Source organism: Centruroides vittatus, unplaced genomic scaffold, assembly GCF_030686945.1.
Source record: "Centruroides vittatus isolate TY-2023 unplaced genomic scaffold, ASM3068694v2 contig_862, whole genome shotgun sequence".
In the NCBI taxonomy this organism is placed as follows: domain Eukaryota; kingdom Metazoa; phylum Arthropoda; class Arachnida; order Scorpiones; family Buthidae; genus Centruroides; species Centruroides vittatus.
Window position 1 is genome coordinate 372,832 of NW_027122562.1, and position 19,844 is coordinate 392,675.

Below are 19,844 nucleotides of genomic sequence, written 5' to 3' on the forward strand. Positions count from 1 at the left end.
GAATATAAGTTAATAATATCATCATTATTTGGTTATTCTTATTTAATTCTTTATATTACTTCTCATCACAATAATTGAAAACATAGTTCCTTGATTTTTTAACTTGAATTATTTTACAGTATTCTCTTTCCAGCAATAAACATAAGCCGCCACTTGGTCTTCCGGGCTCAACTGGTTTACTTGCAATTGAGGATTCAATTAAAAATTTTTTCGAGAAATTTGTAATATAAAATTTTTCCGTTGTTATCCAAGTTTCCGTTATACCAATAATAGCCGGATCATATCTAGTATACAAAGAATTAATAACTGAAGTTTTATTTTTTAGACCTTGACAATTCCAATTTAATATATCAAAGGAGGAATTTTTATTAGATTTATTCATACTTTGGGTTTGCCTTTGATTTGTATTATATCAACTTCCCAAAACTATCGTTTTACGGTAAGGTAAAAAAGTATCAACATATACCAAACTTTTCAAGTTAATATTATAAGTAATTTTCTCAGATCCTGATAGTAAGATATCATTATGTAGTTTAGCCTGTGCATTTTGTTTCCATATTTCATGTAACACTGGAAGTAAATTTTTTCGTCTTATTCTTGTATTTTTATTAAGATCTGGGGATATTTGAGAATCTCTCCAATCTTCTAACTGGTTTTGCATTTTTTTCTGAATAAAAGCAGAAAACATTCGATTACGGAGTTGACTATTTTTAAAAATTATTTTAGTAGTAGTTTTTGGTGGTTTTGTTAACTGAATCACATCTATAATGTCCTCTTGAGTTAAATCACAAATTTCCAATAAGGAAGTAATGAAATTATGGATTTCTTCTTTAGAAACAGATTTCGAATTAGGATAATTGTATATTATAATATTACTACAATTATTATCATTAACTAAAGAATCTAATCTAAATTGGGTAAGATCCTTCTCATTTTGCATAGTGTTTATTTGTTGTCGTAAATTCGCTATTTGTTCCTCCAATTCTACTTGTTTTTCCTTAACTTCGTTTAAATTCTCATGCATTAAGTTATTTAAGCAAATAAAAGATTTTAAGGAAGAATTAAACTTATCTAATTTAATAAAAACATCTAATGATATCTTATTCCATAGAATGGCAGATGAAGTGTCCAATAGCTCGTCCGTGTTATTTGGTAAAGAATCAAGTACATTTGGCTCACCTGAATCATCTTGAGTATTGCGTTGGTCTGATATTTCATTAATTTTCTTAGCTTCCATATTAGTGTCTTGTAAGTTTTTATCCAGTTGTAATTTATAATCAGTAATTAATCGGGAACTTGTTGCAATATCGTCATTACGTTTACTTGCTGATTTGGTTCTGGTGAGCGGTGGTCTTCCACGTTTAACTGGAGAACGTTGCATTGCTATGAATACTAAACTTTTTGTTAATATTATAGTCCTATAATTATTAGTTTCTTTTAAAGTCAAAGTTGATTAAATCAATTATTTAATTTAAAAAATCATCACCGATGAAGTGAGAAAAAATTTCACCAGCAGCGTCAAGAGACAGATACGCCCCCCAGATTTTTCTCATAATTATTATAATTATTAATTTAGATAAGAGATGGTGCCTAATGTCTACCTCTAATACTAAATTACTTAATTTCTAATTATTAATAATAGCAAAATATTACCCCAATTAATTATAATGATTGTTTGGTTTTGTATCAGTGTATCAGACTTAGGGATGTTTATTATGTATATTAATTAAATTATGCTGTATAAAATGGCAGTGAAGTTAAACAATATATTTTACTACTACTTAGTTGTGAATGAAATTAATTACTGAGAAATAATAGTGTAATATTTTATATTATGCTTATTTTTTAATTGTAAAATGTAAAATAAAATTCTGTTATTAGAATATTCTAATATGCTGTTATTCAAAATTTCTAAGTATATTTTTCAACAAACCAAACAGTTGGTATTTGAACTAATTCATTTTCATACTGAATTTAATTAATCTGGCTGTTTGTTTGTTTATATATATATTGGGCATTGGTTTGTTACAGTATATGAATTGAATATTTTAAAATGGGAAATAATTTAATATTTATGATAAAAATTATTAATTACCAGCAACAAGGCAAAGATGAAAATCAACGCAGAGTGATGACAAGAGCAGATTCTTATCATTCTGATCATTCAGACAGTCCATTATCTCGAATGGGAAGCTTATCAGAAACACCTGAAGATGGTCGTGTTAAAGATGCCTCTAGTTCACCTGATATGTAAGTTTGTAAAATGTCTTTTTTTATCATTCATACACAATATTTTTAAAATTTATTATTGTTTTTGTTTTAAAAATCTCACTTATAATGATTTTATATAGAAATTCTAGACAAACACTTCATAGTACTCCTGAATCTTCACAAACAGAATCAGATGAGGTTTCACCCCAGATTCAAAGAAGATGGCATCCAAATGTTAAAGATATTGTGCCAAGGTTTTCAATAAGCTTAGATGAGGATAAACAAACGTTGATTAATTCCTCATTAGAATTTAAAGAACTTTCTCCTGTTGATGAGAGTGATATTAAACAAAGTAAATCTTCGAGGCGATGGCATCCTGAAATGGTTTCACCTGTGGCTACTTCAGCAAGAATTTCTATTCCTCCAGCATCACCAGGATCAAAAATATCCAGATCAGTTATTAAATCTGCATCAGCATCAGGCTTATCTCTGATCATTCCAACAGGTTTGTAATTTTTTGTAGATTAGTTTAGAATAAAATTTACATAATACCAAATTTGTTTTAATAAACAATATGAAAAATTAACAAAATTGACATTTATAAATGTAATAACATTATTAATGTTACAAATTTGAATATCCAAATTGTAATTTTGCTGAAAAAGGATAGTTAATGATAGCCAGCTTGTAGTCAAAACTTTTCAAATAAGAAGAAATTAATTATATAAATTTTTTTAAAAGAATTATTTAGTTATAAAAATTCAAAGATAGATTTTAAAAAGTATCAATTTATTGTGTGATATGCAGAAGCATGGCTTTCAATTGATTTGAAAAAGAATTTGAATTCATGTGAATATGACTATAAGCAGAAAATAGTAAATTTTTAATATCAGTTCATCAAAATACTGGTTTCATTAGATTCATAATAAACTATTTCTATTTTATTGATAGATAGCAGTTATTTTAGCATTATAATTGATTGTGATGTCTAAATTTAATAGCTAAAACAAAGTTGCTAATTTTTAATCCCATTATTTAGTATTAACTAGTAATACTTGGTGTACTGTCATAAGATTTTACACTAAGTAATGATTATTATTTAAATAATTCCTATTCAACTTAGTCTAAAGCATGGGTGGCAAACCTTTTTGAGCATGCATGCCATATAGTAAGCATACTTAGCTTTAAAGATGTTTCTGTGTCAAAGTTTTTGACTTCAAATAACAATATTTTAAGAAATTAAAGGAATATGCTTTAATTAGATTAAATATAAAAAAAAGCTGATTGAAAAAGACAGACAATAAATCAAAATCATATGGTATGTTATGTGCCAGATGATTTCTCCTTATGTGCCACTTTAGACATGCATACCATAGGTTGGCCTGACCATCCATGCTTTAGAGAGATAATTAGTTTTCAAATGCAACCAAACCTGGTACAGTGACATTTAACAACATGCAGAAGATATGTTTGTAAAATAAAATGTTTGGCACTTTTGGTGCTGCAAGAAACATAATGGTAATTTAAAACTGAGAAAAATATTAATATTTATTTATTTATAAATATTGAAATCATTTATTATATTTTAATTTAAAAAAAAATTGATAATTTTAATTTCAAGTTTGATCTATTCTAATACTGCTAATCACAATCTTCAAAATGCAAACTGTTTAGTTTATTTGAATTTATTAATACATAAAGGAATTGAAATTAGGCATGTCCCAATACTACTGATACTATATTGATACTTTCCTTCAATACCAGTATTTTTGTATTTGATATTTTGATCTGATACCAATACTGGTATCGATACTTTTCCTCCAGTATCAGATCTGGTATTATTACATTTTTCATAGACAGGTAAGGACCAGCCAAATCAGAAACAAAAATGGAATTTTACACTGTCTTCTGTTAAGATAAACTTATATAAAAATATTAATGACCAAAAATCAATAAATATATTATGTCAAATTTCATAACCAGAATCTGTATGTGCTTAGTTCTGATTACTATTTATAAGTTAAATAAATACAGTAAAAAATAGTTAACAAACAAAAGTGCTGTGTAATGTTTAATCAACTTGGATCATCAGTGATGTTTAAAATGAGCTAAAATTTGTAAATAGTTGTTTGCACTGACATTTGTAAAATTCAAACACAAAAAAGAACTTTTAATGTAAAAACACTATTTTACCTCTTCATCGATTTCTTATTCACCCCTATCCCATGTATAGTACCCACAGAATTCATTATCAGGACTGTAGATCTGGGAATTCTTTTGTGTTAGTAAGATGACATTTAAGTGTAAACTGTAGTACTGACTGACTGACTGACTGCACTGACTTCTGAACCAGATTCGGGATTTGGTTCCCTGGAGTAATATAATTGTTAATATATTAATTAAAATATTAATTGCTGTTCTGGAGCCCACTCAGCTTTCATTGTAATGATTACAGTACACCTATCCCTCTTTTTATGTGATTTTGAAATAACACAATAGATAAAAGAAAACTAATCCTCTTTTTGCACAGTTGATTCCTTAACAAGGGGGGAAAAGTTTATTTGAAAATTTTTAAAATTTAACTTTTTGTTAAAATTGTGTTATTGTTAAAAAAGTTACTTTTTTGTTGAAATAAAGAGTTAAAAATTAACACTTGATAGTGTTATAGTACATATAGTATTGTACTGTACATCAGAGAATGCTATATGTTGATTTTGTGTTTGCTAAATTTACATACAAATAATGTTAACGATAAATGATGATAGAATAAATAAGCTTGTGTTTCTTTTGTAAATTGCTTATTTTTTTGTTCCATTGAAGTTATAGATCCTATCGATCATTTTTCTAAAGGATGCATGTGCTATACTTTTTTATGCAATTTTTTTTACACGGCAGTTTTTTGGAACATATCCACCAGGCTAAAAGAGGGATAGGTATATCTTCTTGGCAGTAAAAAACAACTGGAAGGCAACATGACAGACTGAACATCAACAGCCTGCAAGATTTCCAGTTTGAATACCCGATGCCGATACTGGCTGGTATTGATACTTTAAGACCAATACCGATATTGATACTTTAAAACTACAGTAGAGAGTCGTTAATCCGAATCAGTTGGGGACTGGGGTTGTTCGGATTAGTGATTTGTTCGGATAACCGATAGTATAAACCGATTAGTGATTTGTTCGGATAATTATGTACGAAAAAATATATTGACCTGTCCGATGTTCAAATTTTTCTCCGTTGCTTCATGTTGAATTTTCATCGATTTTAAGCCTAACGAAAATTTTTATAATAATAATCGAGGCTATTGTATCGTTAAAAATTATTTCTTTATTTTGTACAAACAAAATAAATATATTGAAGAATATAAAAACATGAAAATTATACTTTAGAAGTAAATCTAGCATCAAAAACGTTTGATTCGGCATGACACAGTCCGACTAAAAATCGTTCCGATAATCGGCGATTCGGATTACTGGGGTTCGGATTAACGACTCTCTATTATACTCATGATACCAGTATCGATACTTTTAGTAGTATCAGGACAACCCTAATTGAAATAAGATTTTTTACTAAATCTAAGATAAAAATCTTAATCATAACAGTAAATATTTCATTTGAATGTTTCTAAATATCATTTGATAATGAAATGTATCTAAATATAATTTACATATATTATAAATTTAAAAAATTATTTAATTTTATATTTTAGAAGATTTAATACCTCAGCCAATTGGTTCACCTGGAGGTTCTAGCACAAGTTCCAGAGATACATCTCCAAGTCGAGAATTAAGTCCACTAATTGCTCAATTGAAACCACCTATCATCATCAGGCGAGGAGCTAGAGGATTTGGTTTTACTGTCAGAGGTATTCGTGTTTATTATGGAGATTCTGATGTATATACTGTCCATCATTTAGTCATGGTAAGAACTTATTTAAATTTCATATATCAGAAACAAAGTTACTAATTAATTACATTTAAGTTTAAGAATATTTAAATGCATATATACTAATAAATATTCTAAATTTCTAATGTTTTGTTAAGGATGTCTCCACACTATATATAATCTTAATATATATAGTGTGGAGACATCCACACTGTTTATTATAAACAATTTAGTCAGTACAATATGATCTTGTTTTATATGAGATTGATACATGCAGATATTTGTTTTTAGATTAGGTTAACTTTTGGATGCACAGACAATTTTCACTATAAATATGTACACTGATTTCTTTTATTTTTTTTTATTATGAAATTCATTGTAAAACAAGCAATTTTCTACAGTTTATCTATGGGAAAAACTATCAAAGGTGAAATAAAATTAGGTTCTAACACAGACACAAAGCAGGAAAAAAAGGCATATGTATGTCCGTGTACAAAAGTATGCAAGTTGTAAAACTGACACTAAAACCACAATGAGAAGGTAGTGTCAAACACATCTTAACTTTTTTGTTTGTAAAATTTTACATGAAATTTTGTTGTGTGTGGTATCTGCTAACATGAAATCCCCATGTAAAACAAGACCATGATGAAAAATTTTCTTTAGTTGTTTTAATAAGGAAATCATTTTAAACAAAAAAAAAAACTATTTTGAATTGTCATTATTAATGAAACAGAATTTAATATATTCATTCTCTATTGAAATTGTAATCAAATTAAAATTTGTTTATCTCTGTTTTGAAGGTTTGACTTCTAAAATATTTTATAGAGCCTAAATTTATTCTATTAAAGTTATTTGCTTTGTTATAAAATAAATGAAAATTTTTTTAAAAGAATCATTATATTTTTGTATGTAAAAAACAATTATTAATAGCATAACTCTTACACTTAAATTTCTCATTAAAATAATAATGATAATTTATTTCCAAAATATAATTATTAACAATTTAGTTTAACTTATTTCTCTTTAAATGTGTATTAGAGTAGTAAACGAATTCTATGTTCATATAAAAATCTACTTGTATAGTAGTTAATATGTTTAGTTTATTTGATCCAATAATAAATTATAAAATTTTAATGAAATTTAAAAATAATTTATTTATTTTTAGGCTGTTGAAACCAAAAGTCCAGCATTTGAAGCTGGATTAAGGCCTGGTGATTTAATTACTCACATCAATGGAGAACCAGTCCAGGGATTAATGCATCCACAGGTTCTTCATCTAATACTTACTAGTGGTGATCGAATCAATATTCGAACAACTCCTCTTGAAAGTACAACTATTAAAACTGGTGGTAGACGACGTAATCCATCCTCCATTAAAATGGCAAGAAGATCAATACCTTGCCGTCGTCGACCTGGACAAGGTAAAAGGGATCGCAGTCAGATAAGAAACGGCGTGCTTCTCTTTTAAGACGACTTAGTAATAAGCGTGCTAGTGTAGAAATTCAGCAAATGGTGTCTGGTTCTCCACCTGTGTTGACGCCAAGTAGGAGCTTTCAGTCATTAAATCGAAATTTAGTCACAACTATGGATGTTCCTGGATCACCAACTAGAACAAAGAGCCCACGTTCTCCTCCAACAAACCGCATGTGTTCTCCATCAGATTCTCCTCATTCAACAGGAAATTCTTCACAGAGTAGTTCACCAAGTTCAAGTGTACCTAATTCTCCAGCCAATTCTACTCATTTACCTCACTTTCCACGTCCGAGTTCTTTGCATGGTTTGAAACATAAGCTTACACAGACATTTCACTCTCCTAGACGCAAGTCAGTTGGTCATATCCCACTTTCTCCACTTGCCAGAACTCCATCACCTTCTCCAGTAGCTTCAACATCTCCAACCAGATCACCATCTCCACTTGCTTTTCCACTTGGACATCATCATGCTGCTACTCAAATTCCTATTCATAAGCCATCACCTGCATCGCCTTTAACATCAGCCCTTTGTACTGCCAAGAAATCATTTATGAGACCAAAAAGTGCTGAACCTGGATCTCCGTTATTGAGACGAGCATTGTCTCCAGACAGATTGCACCCAAAATCTGCCGAAGGTAAGGTAAAGAGAGAGTCATTTTCTGGCCAAGCATCGCCATTAGCTTTATCTTCATCACCATCAACACGTTCCTGTTCATTATCATCATCTCCTCCAACTATTGCTTCTTCTAAAGCATCTACATTTACTGTAACTGTGTGTCAAAGTGGAGTGAGCAAAACAAGACCACAATCACCACGAACTAAATCCTCCAGTTTTTCTACTTCAGATCATCCTTGTAAGTCTTCCACATCATCAACGGATGATAGCAAATCACCACCATTATCAACTAAATCATTAAGTTATAAAAGTTCAGAAAAGTCATCTATGGACACCGATAATAGTTCAGAGAATTCAGATAGAGAAACTTATAAAGCCAAAGATAAAAAACCCGAAACAAAAGCAGACTCGTCAACACGGACAGGAAAGAAAAATTTAAAATCTCCAAATCAAAATTTGGTAGAAAAATTCTCTCCAGAAAAGTCTGTTATTGAAACTAAAGAATTAATATCTGAAAAAGATCCTTCACCAGTTCAAACTCAAGAAGAAAATAGTAAGTTAACTTCGGACACTTCAAAATCAGAAGCCACATCAAAACTCGATAAGAAAGAAGTATCAAGTGGTTCACCGAATGTTCAAAATAACAGTAACACAGTTACAAAAACTAAAGATGATGTAAATAAAGTACTCGTGTCTCCAACAAAAGGTGGCGAAGCAAGTAACGATAAGTCAAAATTGTCTTGTTTTAATTCTGATACAAAAAGTCAGAAAATAAACAAATAATTTTAGTGTAAGTTGCCAATTCGATCAACAAACAAAAAAAGTCAAAATATCCATTTTCAGTCAATTAGCAAAGTACTTATAAATAGTATTACTCATTCAAAATTAATATAAAATCAAATAAGAGCAAAAAAAATTTTTTGGAGTTTTAAATATGACGAGAGAGAGAGAGAGAGAGAGAGAGAAATTTAAATTTTATTTAATAGACATTTGATCTATAAAACATGCCAAAGTAATTACTTACATTGTGCAATCTATTATGTGAAGATAAATATTCAATAATTATTTTAAAGTATGTTCATATTGTTGTTGTGCAAATATATATTATATATATAAAAGTGGAGAAACGTGGAAATGAATAAGACACATTCAAAGTGAATATTATGTAAATATGTATTTATTTTAATGACTGATTTTGCATTGCTGTGTATTGTATGCATGAGTGTGTGTGTATGCATATTTCTAGAAATTTTTGCCAAATTATTGTATATGCTTTCAGGTCTACTATTAAGTATTGCCATTCAAGAAACTTCTTTTTTAGAAAAGATCTTTACATTTTTAATCTTTATTAGGGTCTTTGAATTAGGCACTTGATATTCTGGATATCAGTATTAATGCCAAAGATTAAAAAGTGGATTAAATTTTATTTTAAAAAGGGGGAAAAAAACGACAGCAGACGTTCAGTCTTAAGAGATTGAATCTATCCAAAAGGAAAGGAAAGAAAACTGTAAATAGATATTTATTGATCATTTCTTATAATATTTCCAGTCTTGTATCAATATTGTAAAGTTATTGCATCGTAATGTTAGTGAGCTTAAGAAGTCGACGTAAAGTATTAACATATTAAAACGTCTTTAACTTGCAAAATTACCTTATTTTGTTACCCATTTCTGGATTGACTTTATCGTCAATCCAGACCATCGACGTTATTAGACATATCGAAATGATTATCTTGATATTCGTTTAAATCGTTATATTTTAGCATATTATGCTGTAGAATTCTATATATTTTTTACTACTAAACTAAAAGAAAGTGTATTGATTCCTTTGCACCCATCTCATAATTTTCTATGAGATTTTTTTTCATATCTTATTTCATGTCTTTCACGTTAACAGAGTGAGTTTCTTAGTAGTTGCTCAATATTCCATATTGCATGTCATAAACGAAACTAGTGTTATATAAAAAAAAACTTGAGTACTTATTGTGTGTATGTGTGTTTGTGAGTATATGTAGTGTGATAAGGTTGTATTAAGAGTTGTGCACTATATTTCTTATCATGTACATTTGTACATAAAACATGCACCAGGACTAATTGTGCATTTATAGCAGAATTGTAAATTTGTTAAATTTTGTGGTTATTATATGTCATATTCAGTATTGTCATATCATTTGAAAATGAAGCCTACTAAACAATAGTAATGCATTAAGTAAGATTTTCCTTTGAAAAGCTGAAAAATCAATTCATTTTAAAACTATTTTGTTACATAAATTTTCAAGCGTATGCATTAGAAATGTTTTGGTAAGGTTTGATTGATAGCATTTTCAATTGATTCATGACAGAAAATCAGAAAGTACTGCTAGATAGATAAGGAAATTAATTTAGTTTATCTGTTGTTGATATTTTCTTGATGGACTTAAATCAATTACTAATTGAATAATGATTTTCTTTATAAAATTTAATAGTTTCTTTTAGTTAACTTATAAATGACTAGTCATACATTCCTGTGAAAATATTTCCTCAAAATTAAATTTATATTTTAACAATCTCATCACAATCTTGCCACTATTAATAGAAATTTAGAAATAATGTTAACTATAAACAATGTGCTAAAATTTTTAATTGAAGGATCTTTTATTCTGAATTATTTTATCTATACTGTATAAGATACAAAACTTTAAAAGTATTGACAGAACTTTTTAAAAATCAATTTTTAAATTTGAAAGAAAAAAAAATTTGAAAACTCTTTTGATAATTATGATGAGTGTAAAGTATTTAATTAATTTGAGTGGTTAATCCACAGTAATGTAATTTTTATTTTTTCTCGATCAAAATGTAAATATTTTTAATTGAAAAAAACAAGCATACAAACTTTTTTGTATTATTGCATAGAAATCTTACTCCTATTTTATTTGTCTAAGGTGCTAAACAGCTAAAAGTGCCTACGAATATATTTAAAAATACGAAAAATATATATCATTAGCAGCCGTGCTGCATTAAAGTTTCCAATTTCATTGCCATCAAAAAGAAAAAAATAAATAAATAAAAGAAAAGAGAGAAATTATCCACGATAATTAAGTGATATTTATTTTTATTTGTATAACAGGATGATTTGGTACTGAATATGGAAATTAGTTTTCCACTGCCAATTTATTCTTTGATCACAGATCAGATTGAATTGAATCCATATACCTCAAAATGACTCTTATCATTTTGATATGTATTGTTAACAAAAAAACTTAAAAGCATATTCGTATATGTCTGTAAAAAAACATAAATAAAAAAACTGAGAATGGTGTTTTGTGAGATATTGCTACAGGGTAAAGTTGTTATGTTTGAAAAACTTGTCATAGTCCATTTAGAGGATGTATAGAAATATGGCCATGCAGATGTATAAGAGTATGTCAATAGCTTTATTCTTTATCATTGGTATCTGTATACATGATTTGCTGTCGTTCTTGTACAGTCTTTTTCATGAATGTTTAAAGCAGTTGAGGCCTTGTTATTGCTCATTGGTGATAAAAATAAAATGTGTAGAAGTGAAGTCATGTTGTCTCATTTTATAAATTTTTTAGACTAACTTACTATTGATTGGATTATATATTACAGTATTATACAAAGCGAGGAAAATAATTTTTCTTTAATCATTATATAAATTTTTGTTAATTTAGACGAATTATTGTAACAAATATATATCTAAGGATAAGTATTAGAAAAACTGAAAAATATCATGCAATGTATCAATCTAGCGGCAATTAACGAGTTTGACTTATTTGCACTAGAAGAGAACTTTGTCGTTTGTTCTGTTTATCTAATTGCAACGTTATTAAAAGTTCAATTTTCAACTCTTACATGGGCCGAATTTTGCACATTGCACATTCAAATCGAGAATATCTCGATTACTCCATATTCTTCCATTCTCCAAATTTTCCGGACATCAGTTCGTCCGCCTATGACTTAAAAACAAAAACAAAAAAAAAGCGCTTTCGCAGTCATAAGAACCATTCTCAACATTTAAATCAACAGAATTGATTATGGTGAATCTGATGGTATTTGTCATCAATCTCCTATCGAATGGTATATCACCCTATCCCATTATTGGCAACGAATATATATGTTACCTTCATATGAAGGTAACATAGAATACTTTAAAACGGGGGTCCCAAACTTTTTAACTGTCGATCCTTTCAAGGATTCCTCGGTCTTTTATCAACCTTTTTTGTGTTTTTTGCTAATACAGTTAATAATTAAATCTACTGAGCCAGTATTAATCCATCGTTTTTATCGAAAGGATCTACTTCGCAGTGGCGTGCCGTGACATTTGATGATAGGGAAGCTGTGTTTCTGTAAGAAGCCGACTTACAGGGGCAATCAAGTAATTGCGCGTCAGGGCCCGTTTGTATTCGTTTGTTCGATAAGCCAGTAAAAACCGTAGACTTATCTAAATGTATTTTTAATATCACAATTACATTCTGAATCGCTAACCACGATATAAGGGCTAAAATTATAAATAAAATAATAAAAGCTTACTTGGTGAAATAAAATGTGTGGTGGATGTACAGTACATACTCGTACCTGGTACAGAATATTCTTCAACTGTATGAATATACTTTTAAAGAAAAATATAATTAAATATAGCTTTGCAAAGAAACGTACATAAAAATAGCATAAAATCTTCTTTACTTTTTAAATCTTAAAACAATCCACTCAGTCAAATAGCTCCCTACGAGTGACTAATGGATGGAATCAGAGACGGTCCAGGTAGGTGCATGCCTGCCGGCTGCCAAATCCCGAGGGTGCAATCAATGTCAAATGCCTGTTTTGTCGCATCACTCGTATACCTCAAAGGACGTGACAAGGTTGTTGCACATTTTAAACGTTTCTCGCCATAGCTATAAAAATCTAAATATGTTAAACTTAATACTAAGTAGATTGTCCGTCATTTGTTTTCTAACTAATTCGTTTTAGGGCCAGGTCCACGGAAATTTCCAAAATTTACAACTTTTCGATCACTCTCATTGAACTGAAAAAATTTCCGTCTTTATTATCTAATATTACGAAGAAATCAGTCTCCACTGTACTCGGCTAGAGATTGGTTCGGTTAAGCTTTTGTTTAAGTAAAATTCCAGCTCTTTCGTTAGGGTTTTATTGATGTCCACAATTTCCTAATCTCTTAATTATTTAGTCACTTCTTAAGTAGAAATAAGTTCAAACCGGTTACTTTGTACTTGAATATTTGTAGTCTTGAGAAAAAGTGGAAAGACAAATTTTTATGACAACGGATACATAAATCGTAAATTTAAGGAAAATAAATTCTAGAGCTTTTTTTGTACTTTATGCATCTTTCATTGAATTTAGTTGTAAGTGATGCTGCCAAAGTAATAGTTAATTTTTTAACATTGCACAAGATTTGTACACGTTTTTTCTACATTTCCTTATAGATGGGACATACTAAATCGTAATATCACCGGTTTAACATTGAAATCCGTAAGTAATATAAGATGGGAGAGCGGAATAAAAATATCAAATATTTTAATGAATTTTTTAAAACTCCTGTCAACTATACAGAACTATCATAAAAACATCTTACCAATAAATTCTTATCGGTTGGGTTAAGTTATAAATCTACTCATGATTCACATAATGAGGCGAGGGCGGCCAAATATCTAACAGGCAGGCGGCTAACAGGCTAGGACCGGTCCCGGATAGAAATGGAAGCGTTATATGTGCGTAGCTTCCACCAGCTAAACCGGGTGAGGTTGGTGCTCTGTAAAGCGTATGCGCGAATGAGTATAATCTGGCTGTTTGGAAGCTGACAATATAGCGCTTCCATTCCGCCACTAATATTCGAATATACAATAGCAATCTTATCTTTTTTTTCACATGTAGTATAGAAATTTGTAATAAGATACATAATGTGATTATAATAAAATATTAATTTTAATTATATGAAAATAATCGCACAATATGTATTTACTTTATAGAAAATACAAGGGAAGCGGCGCTTCCACCGCTTCCAATGACGGCACGCCACTGCTGGTATTAAGTTATGTATTTATGTGGATTTAGGCCTACGGTATCGCAAGATAAAATATATGCGAAGTGGCCTTGGTGACGAGTGGCCTACAAGAAATAAACATATAAGAACTAATATATAAAAGCGTTGCTAGACGTTTTTATATATTATTTTATCCAAACTCAATTTTTACATAAAATTTTAAATATAAAGATTTAAACAAAATCTTATTTAAATGATGGAATATTGAGTGATGATTAATTCCTTTGTAAATTAATCAAAAGCAGAAAATTTGCCTAATTTTAATATTTTGAAATACTGCATACGTACAGATTATTTTTAAATAAGCTACATGTGTAGATTCATATTTTGCGTTTTTATTCAATATTTTTAAATTTCATCAACCTCTACTTATCCAAATTTAACATAAATTTTTTATAAATCAATAATAACTATAAAAGTAGTTATGAAATTTTTTATTGTTTATTCATTAATAATATAAAAGATAAATAATGGAAAATACAGTGTTTATTTGAAAACCACAATTAATTGTTTGAAGATACGAATTGTGTCTTCAACAACTTAGAACTATGGCAAATCAGCCACAAAATTATCTTATGTTTTCTGATTGGATGAAGTTGCTAACAGTAAGCGGTACTTGGGAAGAAATATGGGTTATGCTGAGACAAGAATCTATAAAACTGTATCAACAGAAGAACGAGGTAAATAAATGTGTGAGAGATAAAATTTTTAAAGTATGGCCATATGGCCTAGACTAAGAGAGACCCTTGAAACGCGGATTTTCCGGCGCACAACCCAGGCTCATCTTAAAAAAATTAATATCCAATATCTTTTCTGAGTTGTATATTTTAACCTAACAGAATACAATTTTATTGAGTAGAACGATGCTAAATAAAACTTCAATAAAGAAACAAATACAGTATAATTGTTTTAGTAAAAATAAGTAATAGGATAATATAAGAATATAAATTAAGTGTTACAAATTAAATATACTTTAATTTGTATCTTATTTAGATTATAATAAAACCAGAAACAAATCAAAATATGTAGTAGTTTTGGTGCTATCAAAATTTATTTTATAGAGTACATAACGTAGTATTAGGCTATACTACGTTATGTACTCTTGTACAAAATGTTTTACATAAAACGTACGTTTTATGTAAAACATTTTAAACGTACAAGAGTACGTTTAAAATCTTTTACATAAATTGACAAATTTTTATTTTATAAAATAATTCAGTAATTTAATTGTCGAATATTGTTTAACAGGATTTAAAATGGCTTGGAACTATAGAACTGAAATGTGTAAAATACGAAGGCATGACAGATACCGAACCGAATACTTTTAAATTATTCTTTTTCTCCCGATGAAGCAATATGGGCCGAACAGGTAACTTTATATTTTATTTTCAAAATCAGTTTCATTGTTTTGCATTTACCGCTTAACAATTTGAACAATTTCCTGATATTTTTGTTAAGGTTTATCGATCACTTATTTAGTTATTCTGAAAGAACTGCATAAACTGTAATTTTACACGTTTATCATAATATCAAGCAATCAAATAAATTCGTATGACTTTTTAACGTAATCATTTCTATATAGCTAAGAGCTTTCAGAAAGATTTCATACAAACGACAAAACCAATCGTTTGCATCTATAAAATGTTTGGAAACTGAATAAATGGATTCGTATATACCAAGGGTGGCGAACCTATGGCACATTGGGAGAATCAACTGGCACGTAACGGGGTACGTGACAACTGGGCGATAGTCAAGTGGGCAAGAGAAACTTTAAAAAATTTTGCACGCTTGGCAAGCATACGGTTTGGTGGATATTATTTATTTATTCATCTGTAAATATTGTTAATATATATATATATATATGGTTAAGACTCGCGAGATACGAGTTATTTCCAACTTAGGAAGTGTTTTGGAATAAAGTACCGTCGTTAATTATTTAATGTCAGAACGGTTAACAAATCACACGAAAGAAAAGTAGTTTTTCGAAAACAAATTCTTTCGAAAAAATTTTATAGCTTTTTTTTGTTTTAATTTATATTGTATTTAATCTATAATGTAATGTATTTTTATGTAATTGTTGTCTTTGTTTCTACGTATATTTGTTAATTAATTTTGGGATAGATATTAACTGTTCTTCGAGACTTTTCTATTTACTTGTAAAAATAAATAGTTGACTGTGTCCCCATGTAACGTCTCATACAATTTCGGTTTCTCATCCATCTTTTTCAATAATCCTTTCGGTTTATCGTCTCATCTGACCATCGTTTTTCAATTAGCTTCTTTACATTTATCCCAATTACAGCATATTTAATGTAGCGTTATTCGAAGTCCAAAACTTCGGCACGGATAAATATTTTCAAAGATAATTATGCTCACTATATGGCACGCCGACTCAAAAAGGTTCTCCATTCCTGACATATACCCACTGCCAACAATAAATTTCGGAGGCTTATGATCTGCTCATCACTCTTCGTGCCACGAGAATGAATCATTTTTTGGACAGGTTGTTGAACGTGTGCTCTTTATAGTCTATCGTTTGTACAGATTTCATCCAGTTTGGTCTACTGCTCACAACAAGGCACAGGATTTATCAACAGAAAATTTTGTTGGTGTATCTGATAGCCTAAGCTAGTATCATCCATTATGAGCTTGTCACTGTGGAAATTTCCACTTGTTAGCTTCAAAACAGTCTTCAATTATTCATTATAAAGATGTACTTCTTCGACATAGAACACCCTCACACAGGCAGTGATCTGACAGAGACAAGTTTTGTTTTGGGAAATTCTATTTACTTTCTGTGTTTTCTAGACATTGCACCACATTACTCTATTTCTTTTCTTTGCCCTGCGCAATATTCACAATCAATAATTTCGAAATCGAGAAGTATAGTACTATTGAAAATTTAAAATACAGATTGTTTAAATTTATCCTTAAAAACTGCACAAACTTTTTCGGTTACCTGATGTAATTAAAATACAATTTTGGCATTTCCCCTCTCTAACACACACACATTTAATATATATATAATTTAAAAGTTCGTTAGCATTGGGCATTTGGACTGTACAAATACCAAGGGCACATTTGGAAATTTTAACGGATAACACCGCGGTAGTGGCAACTGACGTCATCGGTCATAGCCGGTTATTCCGAGCGATTAGCACATTTTTAAACACACTGGTTATTTTATGGTATTCAACAGGAAAGTCGAGAAGAGGTGATATTAATTCTCTCATTGCTCTCGAATATCGATTCAGAATCACATGGCGATGAAGATTCGACCAGTTCATCAAAAGATAAAAAAATTTTACAAGTTCATTTTTAACAAGTATCGGAGAAAATTTATCTTCGTTTAGTTTACACTGTAAAATTAATAATTTCGTAGCATTTGCTGGCCATTGACCACGCTGTCTTTCCCCATCTGAAACTTGGGACGACATAGATTTCTGATCTTGGTCGCTTTGTGCTGCGGAAACAAAATGTTATTTTATTTCCTCTAAATTTTAAAATCTCGGCCACGTTCGTCACACGATACAATAATGCGTTCGCCATCTTGTAATTCAATAGAAATTGCGGTAACCGCTTTGTCATTGTGGTTACTGCGGTAAGTACTGCAGAACAACCGGTGACGTCATAACCGTGATTTTTAAACGTGGTTGGTTATTCAGGTTACATTTTCTAAACGCTCCGGTAATTACCAGCGGTTACCGGTAACAGCTGTTAGAATTTTCAAACGTGACCTTGGTATTCGTACAACTTTTAAACTGTCTAACTGCCCCGAGGACAGTCGAGTGCTTATTTATACCACGGTTTTTTGTTTGTTTTGATTTTTGAAAAATGAAATACATCGGATGTTCTTTATAAATAAAAAGCAGCCTTGAAAATTTTTACTACTTTTCCGGCTCTGTTATACTGTATATAACAGAGGGAAAGTATGGCGATCGGTCAAAAAATGTATGTGGGAGGGACAATTTTTGTTTACCCTGTTTGAAGCTTAATAACTCCTGTGCTTTTTTTCGAAAATTTCCGAAATTTTGCAGGGAGGTTTGTTTATTAAGAAGATTGACGTTATTAAATTTTAGTGGTTAAACGTCGACGGGGTTGGGATATCTATGGAGGTCGTGTCATATTTCGAGCAAGGCCAGTTGATCGCTTCGCTAGTAAGGCCGTCCACCAATTCTCTCCGTCTATTGTACCGAGCATATAGACGCTAGTTGACATTTTCTCCGCTTGTGGCGCTGACAATCGGTGACCATCCATGGTCAGCGTTTCAGTATAGAGGAGTTTGGAGACGCGTTGCGTTAAGTATTTTTCTCATTAATGCAGGATGAAAACTTTTGACAATCAAGAAATGAGCTGCTTCAAACGATGTTCCCTAGTTCGTGAAAAAAAGCATGGGAATGCTTCGAAAAAAGCGAAATAATAATACAGTATTTTTCACACCTTTATTTTTATAAGACGTTTTTAGGAAGAAGTAATAACAGAGTATTATTGGCATGGAAAATACAAACTTTTTCACACTAATACTATTTAATGATCTCTTTTCGATTCTTAAAGATACCAGTAGTTAATCGTTAATTTAAAATTTTTTTTTACTCGAAAAGTACGCAAACTTATCAAAACTAGATTACCTATAGTGTCTACTATAAAAAATTTCACATTTTCGGACCATATATGATAATTTATTAAAATGCTGTGTATTAAATCTGTTATAAAATTATTACTTTTGTTAATTAAGACTCTACGAATAAATATCGATATAACCTTTCGAAAAAATCTGCTTATTTTTTTGGCAAAAATAAGCAATTTTTTAGATTAGTAAAAAAATTTCGAAAAATTTTCGCGGAAATATGGTGATATTGAAGGTAAGAATTTATAATAATTAATATTGGAGAAGTACGTAGAATTGTGAACAAAAGCAACATATATTGTTTTAAAGTTCAAATTGAAAGTATAGCTATGGTAAAAGTAACATTGCTTCAGTTTACATTTCTAATATAAATAAAATTCTTTATAGAAAAAACAGAAGTTTATTACATAAAAAGAATTAATTTATTAAATAAAGTGTACTGTTTTTGAATGAATTTTACAAACTTCAGAAAACAGAAATGTACTTAGCTTCCTTCTCATCAGAAATTTACAATATGAATTAGACTTAATATTTACATTTAATTACATTAGACTTTTAATATTTTTCTAGAAGTGGGCTTATGATACAGTCTGAGAACTTTTTCCACAGTTTGACTTAATTGTCCAGTCCAATTGGTTAGTAAAGGGCTAACAAACTTTGTTACTATAATATTGCACATGCGATTATTGTGATTTGAATGTGCACCATCAGTGTTAGCCTTACACCACAGTGCAGGGCAGTTTTTCAAGTATGGCAAAATGACCTTTATCAGCTTAACTTTCAAACTAGCCTGACAAGATTTGTGTATGTCATTACATCATCAAAAAAATCTGTAAGAATTCTAATCACTCCCACCAACGCTGGTCTCGGATAACGAAGCTGTCCTCTATCTTGGTTTGATATTAAGCCAAAAAGAGCTCCATTACTTGCAGGATGGTTGAGGATTCAAGGCACTCATAGCATGCAATCTTCT

General features: G+C 30.0%; 2 protein-coding genes across 2 annotated transcripts in view; both read left to right on the forward strand.

Annotated features, from left to right (window-relative positions):
* The window catches only part of LOC136982657 (microtubule-associated serine/threonine-protein kinase 3-like), a 107,785-nt gene extending 96,055 nt beyond the window's left edge, over nt 1-11,730 (forward strand). The window contains 5 exon segments of the mRNA XM_067279216.1: nt 2,099-2,250; nt 2,352-2,716; nt 5,924-6,135; nt 7,265-7,520; nt 7,523-11,730. Coding sequence (XP_067135317.1) covers nt 2,099-2,250; nt 2,352-2,716; nt 5,924-6,135; nt 7,265-7,520; nt 7,523-8,970 — 2,433 coding nt within the window. The 3' untranslated portion in view covers nt 8,971-11,730.
* Nucleotides 11,731-14,792: 3,062 nt separating this feature from the next.
* Nucleotides 14,793-19,844, forward strand: part of LOC136982702 (oxysterol-binding protein-related protein 8-like) — a 30,848-nt gene continuing 25,796 nt past the window's right edge. The window contains exon 1 of the mRNA XM_067279276.1: nt 14,793-14,924. Within this exon, the coding sequence (XP_067135377.1) occupies nt 14,793-14,924 (132 nt within the window). The remainder of the gene's footprint in view (nt 14,925-19,844) is intronic.